We start from the raw sequence: 19,645 nt of genomic DNA, 5'->3' as shown, positions 1-19,645 counted from the left end.
GCAGCCAGCAGTTGAGGCTTTGGTGCTCTCGTCTAGAGCCTGATCTCTTGTTCATCCAAGTCCTCCAGGAAATGAGAAACATAAGCTGCAGGTATGTTTGTGCATGTATGCAGAGCGCTGCATTTCTGGAGCGCCTGGAACACGGAGGCCTCTGAAACCCTGCACTCCTCCTCAAAATGGCTGCCAGATGTGTTGGCTCTACTGAACTCCCTGGAGCCTGACACCAGAAATGCTGAGGTTATTACCAGTTTGCTTCTTGCTGTGTTCTTCCTTCAGTCTTCCAGGCATAGTGTTGCAAGACTGAGTGTGACCCTCGATGGCTGCAGTACCTGCAGAGGCTTTCTGTTGGCACATTGGCGTGCTCAGGGCAAGGCTCGCTGGGACTCTGTTTAAACAAAGGAAGCGTGTTTGTTTTTACAGCTCAAGCTTGGGAGCCTGGGCTGGGATCCTGTGCCATTTCCCCGTGCTAGGAGCAAGATTCTCAAGGAAGACAGCCTCTCCCTTTGCTGCAAAGCACAGCTCTTACTGGCCAACAAGTATGCATGTTATGCTCTCTGGCTTGTCAGTGCTGGAGACTTGCTAAAGCTTAACTTGGATTTGGTTTGATATTTGTCTGTAGGTGCAATAATCAGTATAGAGACTCCTGAGGCGAACCACCATCTGGCTGCCCATGCTCACGTGCCTTCTCGGGCCGGTCTTGTAAGCTCCTTGCTAGTGTAGCTGCACTACTGCTTGATCACCTTGTAACCCAGTCAGTCCTGGCTGGATCCCTTGTAACCCATTTCCCAGTGGGAAATGGAGCTTCCAGGTCCTGCAATAGTGCATCTATCTGTTGCGTGTTCAGCACAGGAGAGCAGACTTGCTATGCGGCTGTCTCTAGCATCAATAGGCAGAACTTTTAAAAGTGTGTCTTAGAGCCATGCTGCATGGTAACTGGCTGTTTTTCTGACAGCATGTACACTTTTCTTCCAACAGTCAGCAGTTTGCTGAAGTAACAAATCTTAATGGTAAAGAAGTGTTGGAAAGTACTTGAGCTAGTAGTATGATCTGTAAGGAAAGTGTGCCATCTAACATATGCTGCTCTGCCTTTAACTGAGGAAAAGTGTTTCTCAAAATAGTGCTCCTTACTCCTTCATCTAATTTGCTTTGGTTTATTTCTAGCATCAAAATGAGAACGTCATTTCGATGTGATACAGCTTTTATAGTAAGTGCAGATCCATATGAGTAGGATGTATCTTGGGCTTCATAGCCAAGGCAAGCTGTATATGGTGACACTTTTAAGAGTATTTGGGTTGTCTTAAGATAGAAAGTGGTTTCCACCATTAAGTAAGTGTGCCCAGGGATGGAGTACATGAGAAGCAGTGGGTAGACTTCATGGCAGCTTGTTCAGTTGGACTCAGACTGCACATTCAAGGGATGGAAATGCCTAGATACATGACTGTGCTTGCTGCACGGGAATCTGTGTAGTCTTACATGGAGTAATCAAGTTATTTAAGGAGGTGTTGGTGTTAGGGGGGAGGTATACGTGTTGCACACAAGTGAATCTTCCATTTGTCTTTGCTATTCAATTCTAAGACTGTCTTCTGAAACTGTGGAGCATGCTGCATCACGGAGATGAGATGGGTGTCGTGGAAGACTAGTTTCTTAGAGGTGTCTTGCTAAGTGGATGTATGGGGGAGTGAAACCGGGGAGCATCACCGTAAAGAAAAGGCAGAAGTGCCTGGGACCGGAACCTGCAGAGCTACCCTGACCTGGGCTGCATGTACGTGAGAAGAGGCATTCCAGAAATAACAGTGAAGTGTTGCTTTGTGTTTCTCTTGTAGCAACCCTCCGCTCAGTGAGGAAATGCTGCCTCCGGGGGAGTGGATGTGTCACCGCTGCACTGTACGCCGCAAGGTAAAGCCTCTTGTAACAGACATGATCCCTGCCCTTCCGACTGTCCATTTGAAACGTGAACCCTGTGTTTTATACCTTCCTCTCCCCTTAATGTGTATATATGTACCACCAGAGTTGCTCTTTGTGCTTGCAGTTGCAAAGGGTTTTGTTAGGAACAGGCTTAAAGAAAACTAAGGGGTCTTGATGAGACCCTCCTGGTATTTTTAACCTCTCTAGTAGGAACCACAAAACTGAAGTGCCTGATATGTTCTTGTCAAGCTGTGCCTTTTAAACTGTTTTCCTTCCCCCTCACTTCTGGAAAGGAGGGAGAGCTGAGGCACAGAGGGAATGGGAATGGCTCCCATGCTTGAGGAGGTGAACTGTCTACAGGCAAAACAGGAGTCATGTTAATGCAGCTTTGGCATCAGGGCTGTGATTCTGGTTAGTATGTGTTTTTTAGAAGTGTGATTTCACAGCAGTTGCACATCAGCAGAGGGTGAAATCACAGTGAGTTATGATTTCCTGGGTTGTTGAACAGGATGGGGAGGAGATGATTGGGCAAGATTGTGGCTTGTCTTTTTTTTTTTTTTTTCCCTTGATGCTCTTTCTCCAGGAAGCTGTCTTGCACAATGTAAACATCTTATTGCTGTGACTACGTAAGACTGCATAGCAGAGGGTTTAGAAACTGCACCAAACTATCTAGCAACTGTTCCCTTGAAGTGACACGCAAAATAGATTGGAAGAAAACTGTGTACTCAGCCTTTTGTTCCTGAAGCAATTGCCTTGTTAGTTTCCAGGGTACTGTTCAGCCATCTGCCAACAGTAAAAATGAAGGTCGCAAATTTAAAAAATAATAATAAACAGAGAGAGGAAAAAGAAAAAAAAACCCAACTTTTCTGTATTAAAAATTGCCTGATAAGACTTTGCTCCTTTTACAGACCATTTTAGTGATTGAGTAGATTGGTTCATCTGTATTGGTGATGCTGTCAGGCACTGGAGCAGTGCACAGTTGCCCATACTAGGTCATGCTGCAACCCCTCCTGTTGCAGAATGGATCTCGCAGTGATTGCAATGTATTGTTTTCCTCTGCTGCAGTTCTCCCTGCCCACCTTGTTCAAGATTCCTGTTGTCAAGAGATAGCAGAGTGTTGTTTGTGTATTGTGCTTGTATTCTCAAGCTGACCTTCTCATTCCATAGTGGGTTCAGATGCACTGCCAGGGTTAATAGACTGCATCGACAATGAATGGTCTACTGTGGAGTTTCTCAGTGTTGGCTATCAAAGTAAACGGAGTTCTCTGATTTGTCAAGTATTTAGGCCTAGATGCTGTGAAATGTTGTCCTGATCTGGACTTAAATACAGCTATCCTGAAAGGAGAGAGACAGGGTAATTTTCTTCCCCATGCTTGGTTCCCTTCAGCTGTTTTGTCATCTGTACATTAGCTGCAATCAGATTGGTTTTGCTAGGTCAAGGCTTTAATGACTTCACAGGGGAAGTTGTAGTAAGTGGCTCAAGCCTTTTCAGATGCTGTTTGTCTTCAATTGCATATTTGTCAAGGTTGATGTGCTTTGTTTGTGGCCTCCATGATAAGCCTGCCTATTCATGTCGTGCAGAAGCGAGAACAGAAGAAAGAGCTGGGGCAGGTAAATGGATTGGTGGACAAATCTGGGAAAAGGACCACCTCCCCCACCAGTGACGCAGACCTGTTGGACAGGTCTAGCAGCAGCATCAGGGCTAATGCGCATGCCAGGATCTTGGAAAGGAGAGCAAGCCGGCCTGGCACTCCAACATCCAATGCCAGCACCGAGACCCCCAACTCAGAGCAGAATGATGTCGATGAGGACATAATTGACGTGGATGATGACTCTGCCATTGCAGAAATGGACTGTGGGCAGCCCCAGCTGAAGCGACCCTTTGAGCTTCTTATTGCTGCTGCCATGGAAAGGAACCCAACGCAGTTCCAGTTGCCGAATGAACTGACCTGCACCACAGCACTTCCAGGTGAGCGATAGCTTGTCTAGTGTTGGTGTAGATGTCCGCAGTTGCATCCTGCTGCCGTCTTGCCTCTTTTCACTCTCAACTCCTTGGTAGTTGTGGCTCCAGTGCTCACTGGTGAAAGCAAAGGGTACAGAAGTACTTCTGGTCCTTGTCCAGCTGTCCAACAGCAGGTGGCCTTTCAGATGTGAGCTGTGGGCCGCTGCTACTACACACTACACCTCCATCAGCACTTGTGATGGAGGCTTGCTGTTGTCACCTTAGTCTAGATCATCAATCTGAAGAAAAAAATTCCAATTGTCAAAATACTTGATTTTGATTTATGATATGATAGTCTAGTAACAAAGTAATGACTTCATGTATAGGATGTCCCTGAAATCGTTAAGTATAAAATATGCCTGCCTTTAAAGACAGTCTCTGTCACTTAAGCTTAGATTTAGTGGTTGATAAGGGTTCCTTAAGCAGCTCTTTTTGCCTTTTCTGTTTGCCTCTGCCTGAGATGATTATGTGTATCTACCAGAAAGCAGATGTCTGCTATGTGGGTAACCCAAAGCCTTTTAAAATTTACTTTCAGGTACTAGTAAGAGGAGGAGAAAGGAAGAAACCACAGGAAAGAATGTCAAGAAAGCACAACACGAGTTAGACCACAATGGTTTGGTTCCCTTGCCGGTGAAAGTCTGCTTCACATGCAACAGGTACTTGACTCTTCCAGGGAAGCTGCTCGGTGTAGCTGCACCCTTCACAGGAGCAAAGTTCTTGCTGACAAAAGTAGATGACCTGTTCCCTTTCCCATTCTCCTTCATTACTTGCTTACAAGTTACAATCCTCTAAACAAATGGGGGAATAATCATCTTTGCTAAATAACAAATGTTTAACCATAGCAAGTGTAGGTGTGGCTTCTGCAGCCATGCGTGGCTGTAAAGGGTTTTAAAATGTAGCCTGAAGAGAGTGAACCCTCTTGTCTTCAGTGTTTTTCTACTAAGAAATATTCTAAAGTGATGGTGGTTTAGAAAACGGAGATATTTGTTTATGGTTCATGAAGGGACTACGCGAGGAGGTGACCCTTAGGAAATAGAAATCTACTGAGAGAGATAAAAGGAAAACAGGAATATTGTGCTGAAATAGTAAATCTGAAAACCAGTACAAAATACTGCTGTTTTTTATAACTGCATAAAAAAATGCACAGATAAATCCCAATTCAAAATGTCAGTGAAAAAGAAAAACTTTATTTCAGGAACCCAGTCAGAGTGAGTTTCTGGAAGTGGGCTGGAGGCTCAGGAGAGTGGAGCTTTTGTGGAGAACAGCTGATGACTTTGTCATAGAGTGAAGACTTCTTTAAAGCCTGGGGAATTGGATGTAGTAGCTTTCTGGAGTTTGAGACTTGTTCTGAGAACATCTTTTTGAAGTAAATGTCCCAACTTCACACAAGATTCATCTGAGAAAAATTGTAATAACCTAAATCTGAGATTTCCTTTTCTTCTCTGAATTTTGTTCTAAATGAAGCCACTCAGAACTAATGCACAAGGTCAACTTGAAAAGTTCCATCTGTGAATCTGACAAGTGCTTACAGCTTTGGCATCTCTTCTGCCAAAGGACCTCCTTTGCACCGAGAAACCCTCACGTGCATGGGCAAGACCTTTTGCCTTGACTGGGTCTTGCAGAAGGTCCATATAGATTGAGTTACACATCTGAAGCCTAATTTTAGATGCAAGTAACGTAGTGTAGGGGAATTGGTGGGGAAAGATAAGCTAAAGTGGTTAGCCGAGCTTGCCTGTTCAGTTTATACCCTGTATTCTGCATGGGAAATAAGATGCGTCTGTCTCTTTGCAGGAGTTGCAGAGTGGCACCTCTAATTCAGTGTGATTATTGCCCACTGCTGTTCCACATGGATTGTCTGGAGCCACCGCTTACTGCCATGCCTCTGGGTAGATGGATGTGCCCAAATCACATAGAACATGTGGTGGTAAGCAGGACTATGATTGCAGTATGGTAACCGGATGCTGGAGTGGAACCTGGCAGGTCCATTAAAGGACAAAGTACAACAAATGTAAAACAGCTTCTGAGCTCTTATTGCTCCCTGTAATGCTTGTAAAGCTCCTGCTGCAAGCAACACGCTCTACAAAGGAATATCATGCTGCTATCTGCAATAAAATATAAAGATGGGGGAACTCCTTCCTGTAACTGAAGCTGACAGCTCAGATTGTGGCTCACTGACAGCTTGTCTAGTTTTTAGACCGGACTCCTTAAGATCTAGATGAGCTTCCACCACTGTGATACAAAGCAGCACAGAGCTACAAATAGGGGAAGTAATTCTTTGCATGCTTAACCCAAAAAGCTTTCATTCCAAGAGGGAGTTTTCATTTTTGGAAAAGCAGTGTACTTGAGACTTAAATACTCAGGAAACAGGGGGCTGAAACAAAGGGCTTGCGCTCAGGCAAACTGCTTCCGAGAGCATTGACGCTGCTTAGTAGGCCTCTAAATGCTTTTGTATTCATCTCCAGCAATGTGCCCTTTAACAGAAATGGTTAGTGCTGCAGGAAGCATAGTCTAAAGCTGAGCTGATGCCGTACTGCCAGTGCTACGAGGCGTTATGAAAGTCTTAGGGTACATTAGAGTGATCTGCAGATCCCTAACTCCTGTGGCATTATCTGATCACCCAGCTGAACCAGAAGAACTTGACCCTGAGTAATCGGTGCCGAGTATTTGACCGGTTCCAGGACACCATATCTCAGCATGTTGTCAAAGTGGATTTCTTAAACCGAATCCATAAGAAACATCCTCCAAATCGCAGAGTTCTTCAATCAGTAAAGAGAAAAGGTTTGAAGGTATGTGTAAACAAGTAGGTGTTGGTGAAACTCCCTGTATATGTGTTCTAGTTTGGAAAGGAAACCAGCATCCCCTGTAGGGATAGCCTCTTGGGGCAGAAGGAAGAGGTGGTTGGTGAGAGGTCTGGAAGTCAGCAGTTACTTTTCACTACATGTAGGATTTAAGAAGCTCTTTTTCTGCCAACCATAAGACTCAGGTATTAGAAGTAAGCCTTTAAATCTAGCACAAGCATAGAAAGTACAACATACAACCTCCTGAAGGTGGCCCTACAGTCAGAATTGGGGCTGCCACATGTTCTGTGTTAAACCCTAAAGAGTAATTGCTGCCAGAATGCCTGAAAAATTCCATACAGGTTTCCCTTCTTACTTGGCCTTTTTTGCATGACTTCTCTTATGCTGTAGCCACCATGTGCTGAAGTCATGCCTGACCTAAGGGAATAAAACCTATTAATTTCAGTGTGGCTGCATCAATTTAAAGTACTCAGTCCTTGAAACTTGTAATGGAGGGTTCCTTTGGGTCAGAAAGCAGCAAACACATAGTGTAGTGATGGTTAGGCACTTCGTTTAACTAGTCATTCTTGAGTAATTGTTATTATGTGTGATCTTCTTTATCTACATAGGTTCCTGATGCTATAAAGTCCCAATACCGGCTTCCACCCCCGTTACTTGCGCCTGCAGCAATTAGAGATGGCGAGCTGATCTGTAACGGGATCCCTGAGGAACCCTTGCAGAAGCACCTTTTGAACACTGAGCACTTAGCCAGCCAGACAGAACAACAGGAGGTAAATGAAGTCAAACGCTTGGACTCTATATCTGCAGTTGCTTTGGTACAAAGATCTCTTCTATTTCAGTCATAATCAGAGCAGTTGTCTAGGAAACTAGTCTCAAAATCATGTCTGAAGGTGATAGCTTGTCTTGTCTCTGACACCCTTGCCCATAAAAACTTCATTTTGGCTTTCCAGGTGAAATGTAAAACTCCTCATTTGATGCTTCAGGGAAGTGGTGAAGTAGTCTTCTGGCCTTAAGACTGGAGTCGAGGGCTTTCTGTCTAGATGTCATTTTTATTTCCTGGCTGAGGGGAAATACTTTCCACTTTGATTATGTAAGGCTGCTCTCTGACACGTTTATTTGTATGTTAACGTCACATTTCTGGACTGCTTTTTATTGCTGATAGAATTGGACTTTTAAATCAAGGTCAAATGAGTGTTTAAATCTTGTGTGAAACTTCTTGCCAAATTCCACAATGCGAAGGCATGTTGCTTTGCAATCAGTGGTGTTGTAGAGTCCTTCTGTTAGCTCAGGTGGGGTTCTTCTATGTGGCAGGTGCACATTCACCATGGTGCTTAAAACTTCAAATAAATCTTTTTGTCTTCCTCTGCCTTGTGTAAAAGGAAAGGTGCTCTCCCCCCCAGCTTTGTCAGGTGGCTCCCTATAGCGTGAGGTAGATCAGTGTTTCTCTCCAGCATGCTACAGAGTAAGTTGGAGGATTGTGTTTGGATAGAACCCCATATTAGTGAAAGATGTGTTTGTAACTAGCTGAAGAGTTGCAATGCTTAACAGGTGAAGAGAGGGAAGGGTTTGGGGGTGAGGAAGTGCATCTGCTGCCTTCACCCTCCTTTAATCTCAGGTCCTCTCTGTACTGTCCCCAGCACGGAGAGAAACGGTACCTAATTTTGGTTGCACTTTTGTACCTCTGGACAAAGTTTTCTCCTGATTCTAGATGAGCATCAGAGCAGATTCTGTAGTTCCAGGCTACATCAGAGCCATCAGCAGCACAGTAAGGCAGCTAAATTTCTTCGAGCTGGGTGAACGATGGAGTAACTGTTGAGGTTTGGAGCACTGTCTGCCTGTGGAGCTAACCTGCACTTTTTTCTTCCTCCCAGTGGCTCTGTAGTGTTGTTGCGCTCCAGTGCAGCATATTGAAACATTTATCTGCTAAGCAGATGACTTCGCTTTGGGACTCTGAACAAACAGAGAAGGCTGATATTAAGCCTGTTATTGTGGCAGACGGCTCACTCGCCAACCCTTACCAGGCAGCTGACAAGGCACCTACACCTTCCCTCTATTCCATGTCATCCTGCACCTCAGGGATTACCACCCAGAATTCCTTGAGCTCCTCGCAATCCCAGCAGACATTGTCACAGGAAGATGTCAACTGCAGCTCTTGTATAGATAAATCCAAGAAGGTGTCTTCTTGTGGGACTTCGAATGGGCCGACAGCCTCTGACATTAAAGTAAACGGTCCTCATTTCTATGGCGTTTCGTCCGAATCTTCAGCACAGTTGACTGACTCCCAGAGACTAATTGGATCTGGTAACACAATACCTGTTTTGTCTCATCGGCAAACGTGGCCTCGGCCCCTCACGCCCCCAGCGACTTGTGGACTTCTGAATCATACCGTTGGAACCATTGTCAAAACGGAGAACATAGCAGGACCCATTTCTTGTGCACAAAGGGGTTCTGTGCCAGTCACAAGTATGCCTACATCCATATCGAGCTCCTGTGCCAGCCTGGAGACCACCAGCACTTTGCAAAGAAAGAATGTGCAGACACAGATAGGACCACCGCTGACGGCAGACCTGCGATCTATGGGCTCCCCTCTGACCGCCACGAGGGCTCTCACCCCTCCGCAGGCTGCAGGAGATGGGGTCTCTGCTGTTGGGTCCACAAACAGATTCTGTTCACCAGCACCACCTTCAGGTACGTGCCAAAGAGCTGATCTTGGCCCTCGGGACTGAGAAAGTGTTCAGGCTAAATGTTATTCTGAACCTCAAGGCTCTAGCAGTATGCCCTCATTTAATGGGGAATTGGGCTTTCTGTGAAGAGCTGGGAGAAGTTTCTCAAGTCTCCTCTGTCTTAGGTCCCTTCATGGGAGCCACAGGATATATTTTTGCTGGCTGCATATACCTGAGAGAGGAACTCTGTCCTGAGAAGCAGGATAGTAGATGAGTTTAATTCTGGAAAGCAACAGTAGTTTTAAATCAGTTGGCTGTTGTCTCGCTGTTCCAACAACTGGCCACTCCAATGCTGCTTTAAAACTACCAATTTGTTTTAAAGCACTAGTTTGATTGCAAGGTAGTCCTCACAAGAGTAGCTGTCTGGCATCTCTGATCCTATTGATCTCTGTATACGGTAAGTGTTCTGGCGATGGTTGTGTTCCCTAGTACAGATGTGTTTGAAGTCTTCAGCTGCGCAGCCTTGATGTTGGAGAAATGTGGACTTGGGAAGCTGTAGTCTGTTCAGTATCTGCTAGTCTGTTAATACAGGGTAGTTATGGACTGGATATACCATCTCTGTCTTGAGTTGTACCCAAACACCTTGCTGCTGAAGTGCATATACCCATTCTTCGGTATAAAAACATCAAGCCAAAGGTGTTGATAGCTGAAAGTCAGAGTTACTGCCCATAACTCAAATTTTGCTTGAATAAGCTTTCACTTAAAGCATTCTCCTTCTTTTCCCTTCCCCCACACCAGCTCAACACTCAAACTAGTAAACCCTTTGCACAGGTTGGGTTTGAAGCAGTTGCTGAAAAGCATGCGACAGAGCTGTCTGTCACTTCTGTTGCAGTTCCTAGCTGCTCTGTGGCAGGCTTGTGTGGAGTGGCTCAGATCTGGTGATGGCAAGCAACAGAGGCAATACCTTTTTATTATTCTTTTTAAAATTCCTTAATGAGTAACTTCTGAGCTTTACCTCATGTTTGGAAGCTGTGCCCAGAGTACTTGGCCTCCTTGCTTATTGCTGAACAAACTTGGTTACTCTGAGGCAGCTAGTTTGACCGTGCCCTGCTTAGAAATGCAAGGCTGGGAGAAGTTTTGGTAGAGGAAATGAGGCCATACTCTAGAAAACTTCTTGCTTGTGGTTTGAAGAGCACTGCAAACCCTACATAATTTTGCAGTTACTTAAGATGTTAAATAATTGCTTTTGGTGCAGTGTCACTTGAGAAAGGTGTAAATATTTAGATTTTCCCATTTAACACAAAACTTATATATTTATAACATATCTTAAATTATGGTGTGCAAATCTTGTTGCCGAGTACAAAAATACAAATCATTCATGACCTTTTTTTTATTGCCATAAATTTCAGGCTTATAGTAGCTCTACATCTAAGCAAACCAACTCAAGAAGATCTGGTATCAACAGTGCATTAAAGGGACTTTGTTTCCTGGCATTTGCCGTGGCCTCTTTCAGCTGCATGGTCACTGCCAAAGCAGTAGGATTTTGTTTTGTAAATAATAAAATCTGCTTATGACTGTCATAACCTTGCTGGACAGTGAAGTACACCCCAGACTTGATAATCGTGCAGAAATAAAAATAGGGCAGTTGTACTTTTTATGCATGTTCAGACCTAGACAAGCTACTTGGCAAATAGCTCTAGGTTTAGTAAGCTCTTTAAGCTCCTGGGGACTTGGTGCTCATCTTTCCAGTCTCTGTAGGACATCACTTCAAACAGGGAGTAGGAGCTTCAGTGTATAGATCCAGAATTCCTCCGACAACTGGAGATGAGAGGCAGAAACCAGCAGTTGGCTTTGTTTTGGAGGCACACTAGTTCCTTCTGTGAGCAGAAGAAAGCTAACAGCCTCTAATTCAGGCCTTTTTCAAAGCATGACTATGAGCAAAATTAGTCATTCTGAGCAGCTTGGAAGCGAAGTGCAGCCTGAGGGCTGGGTGCATGTCTCACTAACGTCATAGTGACATATCTTCTCTGCACCATCTTTCTCTGTAGATGGTAAGGTCAGTCCCAGCACCTTATCCATAGGAAGCGCTTTAACTCTACCCTCATCACTCACTTCAAACTCTGCAGCTATGTTGGACCTCACCAGTTCCCTGAAAGCATTTATGGATGGCGGTGAGTATTTAGTTCATTATCAGTCTCTGCTAGCCCTGTGTGTTTGCTTCCCTAGAGCATTCGGTCTCTGCTTGAGGAAAAGTTCCAGAGATAAAGCAGGGTTGCAGTCAGGTGAGGGCGGGGCTGGGTATACATTACCTTAAATATGTCACATGCTTCCCTACTTGTAATGTTGCCAAGGCAGCAAGGCCAAGGAAGTGTTTCTGCCTGAAGCTTTTCTGGGGAATGATCACAAAGCTATTGCATGGGCTGCTTTCCAGGTGGAATTCACAGGCAGAAACCTGCAGCCCTGCCATGTTGTGGTGCTAGCTGCAATCCAGAGCTGTTCCCGACAGGCATAAAGTCCAGCAACAACAGATCTTGTAGTCGAGCAGTCACCTGAGTGGTGATGCTCTAATGGGTTGGTTAATTTTCTGATTTATTTCTGCTTCTGTCAGTCTTCTCCTAGACTGGCCCATTTTTTGTTTTCCTTTTGTTGCATTTGGCAAGAAATGCTAAACCTTAGCGGATTGACTTCAGGAGGAGGAGACTGCTGAACTGCAGTCATCAGTAGCATAATGAGGCTGTTGCCAGAGATTTCTACATCTGAATAACAGCCTTTCTGGCATTGCCAGTGTGACCCTCTTTTCTTGGGTGAACCCCGACTGCTCAGCCTGCCCAGGCTACCTCTCTGCTATCAGGAAAGGCTTCTGCTTGCCATTTTAACTGTTGCTGATGTGGAGAAAGCTTTTGGAAGAAGAGGTTAGCCAGCCTGCTTGCTGACAGAAAGCAGACCTCTGTAGGGCTTTACAAATATAAATACTTCAAAGCTATCAGCAACAGATCTGCTTTAAAGCTCGTTAATAATATTGTCTGAATTGCCCTGCTTGGTTTAATTGACCCTGCTACGAAAGTGCATGACTCAAGAATGAGCATGTAGTGGCTTCAAAGGTGGTTACAGCTTTCCTCTGTAATGTAGGGTTAGACTTTCTAACTAGATAATGGAGCTTCACAAGTAGGACCCAATCTGCTGCCCAAAGGGGCATGATGTCCACCTCTGCAGACCTGTTGATTCTGAGCCAAAAGAGCAGATTTTCAACATATCAGTCCTTGTTCCCCTAAACTTCTGCTTGCTGCCCGAATTGTAGCTCTCTGGCCATTGCTGGCACTCTCCTTGCACGCTGCTCACAGGAGTTGATATGAAGTAGTAGATCACCTCTATGTAGGATTCTTGATATTGCAAAATTTGTCAGGTCTTTGCTGTTGAAGCAAATGGCAAGTTTGAAAGTGGGACAGTTAAATCCACTGCAGCTCAGATTGCACCCTTTACATTAATAACTTACTAATTGCTTTTTGTTTATTAACAGAGATTGAGATAAATATGCTGGATGAGCAGCTGATCAAGTTTCTGGCCTTGCAGAGAATACATCAGCTCTTTCCCTCCAAAGCTCAGTCTCTAGCGAGCAGTGTCAATTCCCATCAGCAGTCTCCTGTGGGAAACCACATTGAAGGTAAGAGCAGCCCTAGAATAGTTGGTGTATGTTGAGCCATAGCTTTTTGGCACTCCCTTGCCTATCCATTGAAGAAGATCTCCCTCTTCTTCTGGTATCTGTCTGATGCTGCCTTTCATGTTTCTTTCCTCTCATCCCCCGCTCTGGATATCTACTGGCAAGAAACTCCTTCAGGTCCCTCTACTTGATTGATTACAAATTATGGCAATGGAAATACCTTCATTAACTTCTGATTTTCTGCTGGAAGTGTTTAGTGAAGTTGTGTTTTAGTCATCTTAGACTTAGCAGAGATGGGAAGATTCAGCTGCCTTTTTTTTTTTTTTTTTTGTCCTCACCTTTGAGATGGGCAAGAGAAATATGTGGATTCCTGCTCTCTCTTTCTGGAGAAGTTGCTTGTGAGACAAACACACAAACAGGAGGAACTGGGGCACAGAATATAGGTGTGACGTTGTTATTGCCCATTCAGAATAATGTTACTGTCAAGCTGAAGCACTAAATGCAACTAATGCAAATAATGGAAAACAACTTGCGTTTCTGTTGGAAATCTCCAGATTCCCGAGTTCAGCATTAGCTTTGTTTATGGTCACTGGTATCGGCATGCTAACACCTAAAGCTACAGGGCGAACATGACTTCATGTTCCTCTGCATGCAGCTAGTGAATTTAATCCGCTTTCAAGCGCTAACTGGACAGCCTTGTTGTGGGAGCAGTTGTCTGCTCCCCCTCTGCTAGGCCTGGAGGTAAATATCCAAGATAAGATCTTTGGAAGTCTGCTAGCAGTCAGTAACCTTGCTTGCTGATGTAGCATCACAGCATTCTCTAAATGCTTTGTCAATCTTCTTTTGAACACTGCTGTAGGACACAGCACCAGGCTGTGATATGAGCCATGTTTCTGTGCTGCTCGTAACAGAAGAGTTCTGGAAATTCTTCAGCAGTCTGCCTTTCAAAAGGCAGATTGATGCTGTCTTAACCCATCACCCTTTTTGGGCAGGAATGATGTATCCAGCTGACTGTTTAGCATTGCTGATGAAATATTAGAGCCAAAGCCTTTAGTGAGCCCTGTTGAGCCAGCAGACCCAGACAGCTGAGAGGACTTGTGCAGGGCAGCTGGGCAGAGGTGGGAACCTGCACATTTCACCTACGTTGAGTGCTGCATGTCCAGTGATGCCACTCAGCATGGCCCATGTTCTTGACGTAGGTGGCTCTGCAAACAATCTCCCATAATCCTCATGTTCTGTTCTTTGATTTCACACTCTTGGTGTAGAACTGTCACACAGATGTAGTATCAGGAGAGGCCTAAACTCCGTGCATATAAGGGGCTTACCTCCAAAGGACAGCTGCTGAAGTTTGATACCTGTTGATACCAGAGTTTGATACCTGTTCCACAGAACATGATTTTCTGTCCAGTTAATGTGGGCACGTGAGAACATGTGATCTGAACTTGTCTGCCAGGGCTGAGCCTGCAGAGCAGCTCCCTGGACCAGCCATTGTTGAGTGTGCCGTAGGGACGGACCTGAGGGTAGAAGAGTCCACTCAGTAAATCATCCTGTCCTGGGAGCTGGGTTGGTCCCTGGACAAGCCCTGTTCAAGCCGTGTGTTTTTCCTGCAGCTTCACTAGAAGTGAAATAGCAGCTGTTAAGCTGGTGATGTTCACCAGCACCAATTTTTTTTAAGTGGCACTTTGACAGCAAGACTCAGCTCTTTGATTACCCAAAGTGGAAGAGATTATGAAAGAAGCTAGTGGTAGGAGGCTTGTGTTTTCCTCAGCGTGGCTCCATTGTGCATGCTTGGTATTAATGTTCCCCCAATTGCATGGCTTGTGTGGGTTACTGGAGAGAGCAATTTTCTCTGATGACTGGCAAAAAAATGTTCAGTGCACAAACATTCCTAGAGGGTTGGGAACTGGAATTTAGGCCACAGCTGACTGCATCCTCCTCAGGATCTGTGCTTTCTGGAGAGTCTAGCGCTGGGGACACTGGGGTCAAGCAGCCTTCATAGCTGATAACATTGTTAAAATAATGTCTTTTTATCTTGCAGCGCAAAGAAAGGAAGTGCAAGCCCGGGCGGTGTTCTATCCTCTGATGGGCTTAGGGGGTGCAGTCAATATGTGCTACCGAACCCTCTATATTGGGACAGGTGAGTAGCTTTTTCCTGCCCTGCCCTTTCAGAATCAGGGTGGTTCTCCCTGACCCTCCCTAAGTGTTTGCCAAGTGGGTGTCAAAGAAAACGGACCCGTTGTGGCCACTTGTACTGGGATTCTTCGCTACCAAGAAGTGTGGAAATTCCCCATCCACTTGAATCTTTATGGTGTTGCGCCTTTGTAACCTGTCTGGTATCAAAATTAGCAGAATGGCTGTCCTGGAGATTTAATGCCGGACTGATGGAGAGAAGAGGTAGGGTTTGCTTGCAGGTTTCGTTTCTTTCTGCTTAGATTCTTCTGGTGCTCTGGATAGACCCAGTAACTGTGAAATGCTCTTCAGCCTTCATGGAGCTGCTAGCCTTCCCTTCCCCCACCAAAATTTTGTTCGGTGGCTTATCGCAGCATTATTCATGCAGTCCTAGGAGCAGACAAAGGCAGTTGCTCCCCTGTTGTTTTGCTAATTGAAGTTTAATTCTGTCTGTTGTTCTCTGCTGCCTGACGGTTTTTTTTCTGAAATGAACTGAGCCTCTTTTGTCTTCCCCATTGACAGGAGCTGATATGGATGTGTGCCTTACAAGCTATGGTCACTGTAACTATGTGTCTGGCAAACATGCCTGCATATTCTACGATGAGGTGAGTGCCTGAGTGTGGTGTTTTGTTTTTGTTTTTTTAAATTTTATTTTTATTATTTGGCATGCATGGCAGTGGGAACTGGAGGTGCAGGCAGGAGGTTGTCTTTGTGTGGTGCTCCTTTGTGGACTACAAAGTAAGAGCCAGGGCTGTGAATGGTTTCACTCCAGTGAAGGCTGTGTCAGCGTTTTCTGTCAAACCCTCTTCTGAAGCACAGAGCTCTGCCAGCATGATTTCTCTGAGCATGGCTTTTCTCTGACAAAGACTGACCACAAGTAAGCACTGTCACTGCTGGTGTCTAGGGAAAGAAAAAGTCATAGAAACAGTTCGATACTTTTTGATCCAGCTGCATTGTTAATAAAAGCTAAACTTTATGTGTTGACATCAAACCTCAGCTGGAACAAAACAGGGAACTGCTCTGAGTCTCTTGCTTTGAGGTGTGATCATGATGCAAAGTGTTCATGCCATCTGCAGTACTCTGTATAAATTATTTATTTAACTAAAATTTCAGTTAAGCTCTCAGCATGAACAGAGGTCTACAGTTGCTCCTTTACTACAGTCCAGAGATTAGTTTGTTCTTGAAGTAAATAGACTGGCGGGCCTGCCAATAAAAGTGCCACTGGAGATGTCTCTTAGCATGGAAACAGTCTTTGAAGCAAGATAGTCTTTTATACCACCATTTGTCAACCAGCTACTGAGCAGGATCCAGGATTAACCCACAGCCGGCTTTAGCCATTCCTCCAGTGCACTACAAGCTACAGAACACACTCGGTAATGGGATCTGGATCTTAAATCTGTGTTGAAACATCTCCTCACAGTGGTCAAGCCTAAATCAGGCTCTAGGCACTGAACTTCTTCCATACTCCAGCAGGCCACCTATGGCTGTGGTCGCTCTAGAGGGAGAATTCTGCCTCCCTAGCTCTGTCTGCTCTTTCTGCTTCTGGCCATTGGCAGCTCACGCTTGGCCTTGGTCTCTGCGGTCTAGCAGGTTACTTGAAAATTTACTCCCCTGTGCATGGGGAGTTTTTGTAACTTGATTAAAGCTCTGTAGTCCCTGGGGGACAAGGTCTTCAGCCCTCAGATTTCTTGTGAGCTAACCTGAAATCTCCTCCACTCTGTCAACATCCTCTGCAAAGCTCAGTTGAGCGTGATGCTGCATCTTGTGGCTGCTGCAACACACTGGCACCCCCCTTGCTATCTTGCATCTGCTTTCCAAAGCATGCTCTTTCCTGCTAGGCACAATTCTTGGGCTAAGTTTGCATCTAGTGTGCCTGTTAAAATGGTGTGCTTGCTTTGTGAGAATTGGCTTGAATCCCTGTTTCCAAAAGATCTGTTGGTCCAAGTGCAGTAGGTAAAACCCACTTCTCTCCAAAGCTGCTTTGGCCTTCCTTCCCTGCCAGGAAGCAGCTCTTGCTGGAAAGCTGGCTGTTCTGTGAGCATGGACCGTGTACAAGGTTCAGGTTGGTGGTCTCTGAAGCTGGAGGATATTTAACTGCTCTTACTTAACCATCAATGGCGGTATGGAGAGAGGGGTTGTGTTTCAGTGCTCCAAAGGGGTATATGGGCAGAAGCCCTTCTGACTTGATGTCTCAATTCCCTCCTCTTCCCTTTTTTTCAGAATACGAAACATTATGAGCTGTTGAACTACAGTGAGCATGGGACGACCGTGGACAACGTTCTGTATTCGTGTGACTTCTCGGAGAAGATGACGCCCACTCCTCCCAGCAGTATTGTTGCCAAAGTGCAGAGTGTGATAAGTGAGTGTTGAGACAGCACCAGCCCCACGTAACACTGCAGGAAGCTATTAGAGGGGGACAGGAGCGGGTGCAAATTGATTCCTTGTTTTGGTGCCCCTTGTTCTGCAGTGGTTGGTGCACCTCTTGCAAAAGGGGGAGTCTCTCCACAGGCCTCAGCCTGGGCTACACAAGACCTTCCTCTGCAGGCTTGGGGAGTGCCTCAGCCTGTGGAGTGCTCTGCTGTTCACCCCGCTCCTGCCTCCGGTGCTGGAGTTAACCAAGCTCCAGCCCTGGCTGATGAACCCCAGTTCAGAGCTGGACTGAGGGGTTCCCTGTGCGTGTCCTCTCCCAGGCTGTGAGTTAGTGATCTGGGCTGTGCAACAGGCATCCCTTCCCCACGTGGCTTACTCCTGCTCTCCACCTGATCAGCTTCCTCTTTTTTTGGCTGCCAAAATAGATGTGTAAATGCCTCTACCTCTCTGTGGGGAGTGGCCTTTGGGATGATTCCTGTTTCCCTTTTATCAGCCGCTCACTGCAGATGACTAAAACACCTCGTGGCTGGAGGATCTTACCCCTGAGGCACCTCAGCAGTAGCCCCTGTTGATGAAAACGAGCTGGCCTGCCTGGATCTTACTTTTTTTTTTTCTTTCCCAGAACGACATAAAAGCAGAAAACAAGAAGAGGAGCTGCACGAAGAAGCCGCTGTGATGAATTCACAGGCACAAGGGCAGCATCGGAAACCCTGTAACTGCAAAGCCAGCAGCTCCAGCTTAATAGGGGGCAGTGGGGCTGGCTGGGAGGGGACAGCCCTGCTCCACCATGGCAGTTACATCAAGCTGGGCTGCCTGCAGTTTGTTTTCAGCATTACCGAATTTGCGACCAAACAGCCCAAGGGTGACACTGCCTTAGTACAAGACATGGACTTGGAGGAGAAGCTTTCTCTGAAACCCCACCAGGTGCCCGTGCTGCGGTCCAACTCAGTTCCCTAGGAATTTTAGGAAGAGAGCTTTGGAGTAAGGAAAACGCTCTCAGACTCTTGCAATGCAAAAATGTACAGAGGTGGGATTTTCTATGTCGGCCCAGAGACTGTTCACACGCCATTTGCATGAAATGAAGAACGTTTAACTTTTTTTAATTTTTCTTTTTTTGCTCAAGTTTTAGGGGCATTTGCACATATATTTGTACTATACATTTCATTTTAAAAGGAAAACTGCAGTGAGAGCAGGACGCGTCAGAGCGAGGGGCGACCGCTGTCTGACTCGAGGACTCTCTCTGACAGATAGTTCCCATGCAGTTGTAAAATAATCAGAAACTTGTTCTATTTTGTGCCAGTGACAATAGTTTTATATTAAAAGAGAAATACAGTTTTCATACAGCAAATCTATACAATATCATTGTTTTATTTAATGTAAAGAAGCGCTCTTCCTCCCACAGTTATTTTTCCCATCCCTCCCTGCTATGGTTGCACTACAAGTAGCTACTGTGTATTATGGGCAGTGAGAAATGAGTTCTTTTCCTGGTGTCCATCCTATTTTTATTTCAAACAAGGAAAAGTGTTGGATTCTGTGTAAATACATCAGTGATGGCATTTTTCAATGTTTTAAAGCTGTGTACAGTGCTACATGTGGTATGACGTTCCTCAAATTGTCTGTTGTAGCAGATCGTTTGTCGTAACCTGTCTGTCTCTTTTGTTTATATGCCACCTCCCTGCAGCAGAACAGCTAGTTCCACTGTACATAGTAATTGTAACGTTTTAGACTTTACAGAAACTTTCCTGTATTCTGTATATAAAAAAAAATACTTCACATTCTGTTTTCTGACTGTCTGTCTGAACTCTTGTCACCACACGCCGGAGCTTCCCAGGGTGTCTGACGGCAGAAGAGGAGCCCAAGCGGCGGCCTGCTGTCCTGCGTGGGGCCGTGGGAGGACGGCGGTGGTCCGGGGCGGGAAGGGCGCGGAGGGGTTTGGGTGGGCAGGGGCCGGGGCCGTGGAAGGCGGGCGGGAGGCTGCGCCGACCGCGTCCTCTCGCCGTGTCTCCTCCCTGTGCTCCGGTCCCGCAGCCGAAGGCCTCTGCAAACGGCCGCGCCCGTAACCCCGCGCTTCGGTTGCGAA

The 19,645-nt window shown here is 45.7% G+C and overlaps 1 protein-coding gene across 14 annotated transcripts in view; it reads left to right on the top strand.

The window, feature by feature from the left end:
* The window catches only part of PHF12 (PHD finger protein 12), a 32,951-nt gene extending 13,604 nt beyond the window's left edge, over positions 1-19,347 (top strand). For 8 of the 14 annotated variants that reach the window (XM_087752041.1, XM_087752037.1, XM_087752036.1 and 5 more), the window contains 14 exons: positions 1,824-1,896; positions 3,487-3,874; positions 4,443-4,563; positions 5,699-5,831; positions 6,529-6,693; positions 7,314-7,520; positions 8,577-9,393; positions 11,417-11,539; positions 12,886-13,029; positions 15,065-15,163; positions 15,373-15,420; positions 15,718-15,800; positions 17,416-17,554; positions 18,188-19,347. In XM_087752041.1, the coding sequence (XP_087608167.1) occupies positions 1,846-1,896; positions 3,487-3,874; positions 4,443-4,563; positions 5,699-5,831; positions 6,529-6,693; positions 7,314-7,520; positions 8,577-9,393; positions 11,417-11,539; positions 12,886-13,029; positions 15,065-15,163; positions 15,373-15,420; positions 15,718-15,800; positions 17,416-17,554; positions 18,188-18,522 (2,853 nt within the window). In that variant the 5' untranslated portion in view covers positions 1,824-1,845 and the 3' untranslated portion in view covers positions 18,523-19,347. The remainder of the gene's footprint in view (positions 1-1,823; positions 1,897-3,486; positions 3,875-4,442; positions 4,564-5,698; positions 5,832-6,528; positions 6,694-7,313; positions 7,521-8,576; positions 9,394-11,416; positions 11,540-12,885; positions 13,030-15,064; positions 15,164-15,372; positions 15,421-15,717; positions 15,801-17,415; positions 17,555-18,187) is intronic. The other 6 variants (XM_087752030.1, XM_087752033.1, XM_087752031.1 and 3 more) reach the window with 6 other exon arrangements.
* Positions 19,348-19,645: the final 298 nt, after the last annotated feature.

Source organism: Nipponia nippon, unplaced genomic scaffold (genome assembly GCF_047370975.1).
Source record: "Nipponia nippon isolate SJK-2023a ecotype South Korea unplaced genomic scaffold, ASM4737097v1 scaffold_15, whole genome shotgun sequence".
Taxonomy (NCBI): Eukaryota; Metazoa; Chordata; class Aves; order Pelecaniformes; family Threskiornithidae; genus Nipponia; species Nipponia nippon.
This window is presented reverse-complemented; position numbering and strand designations above follow the sequence as displayed.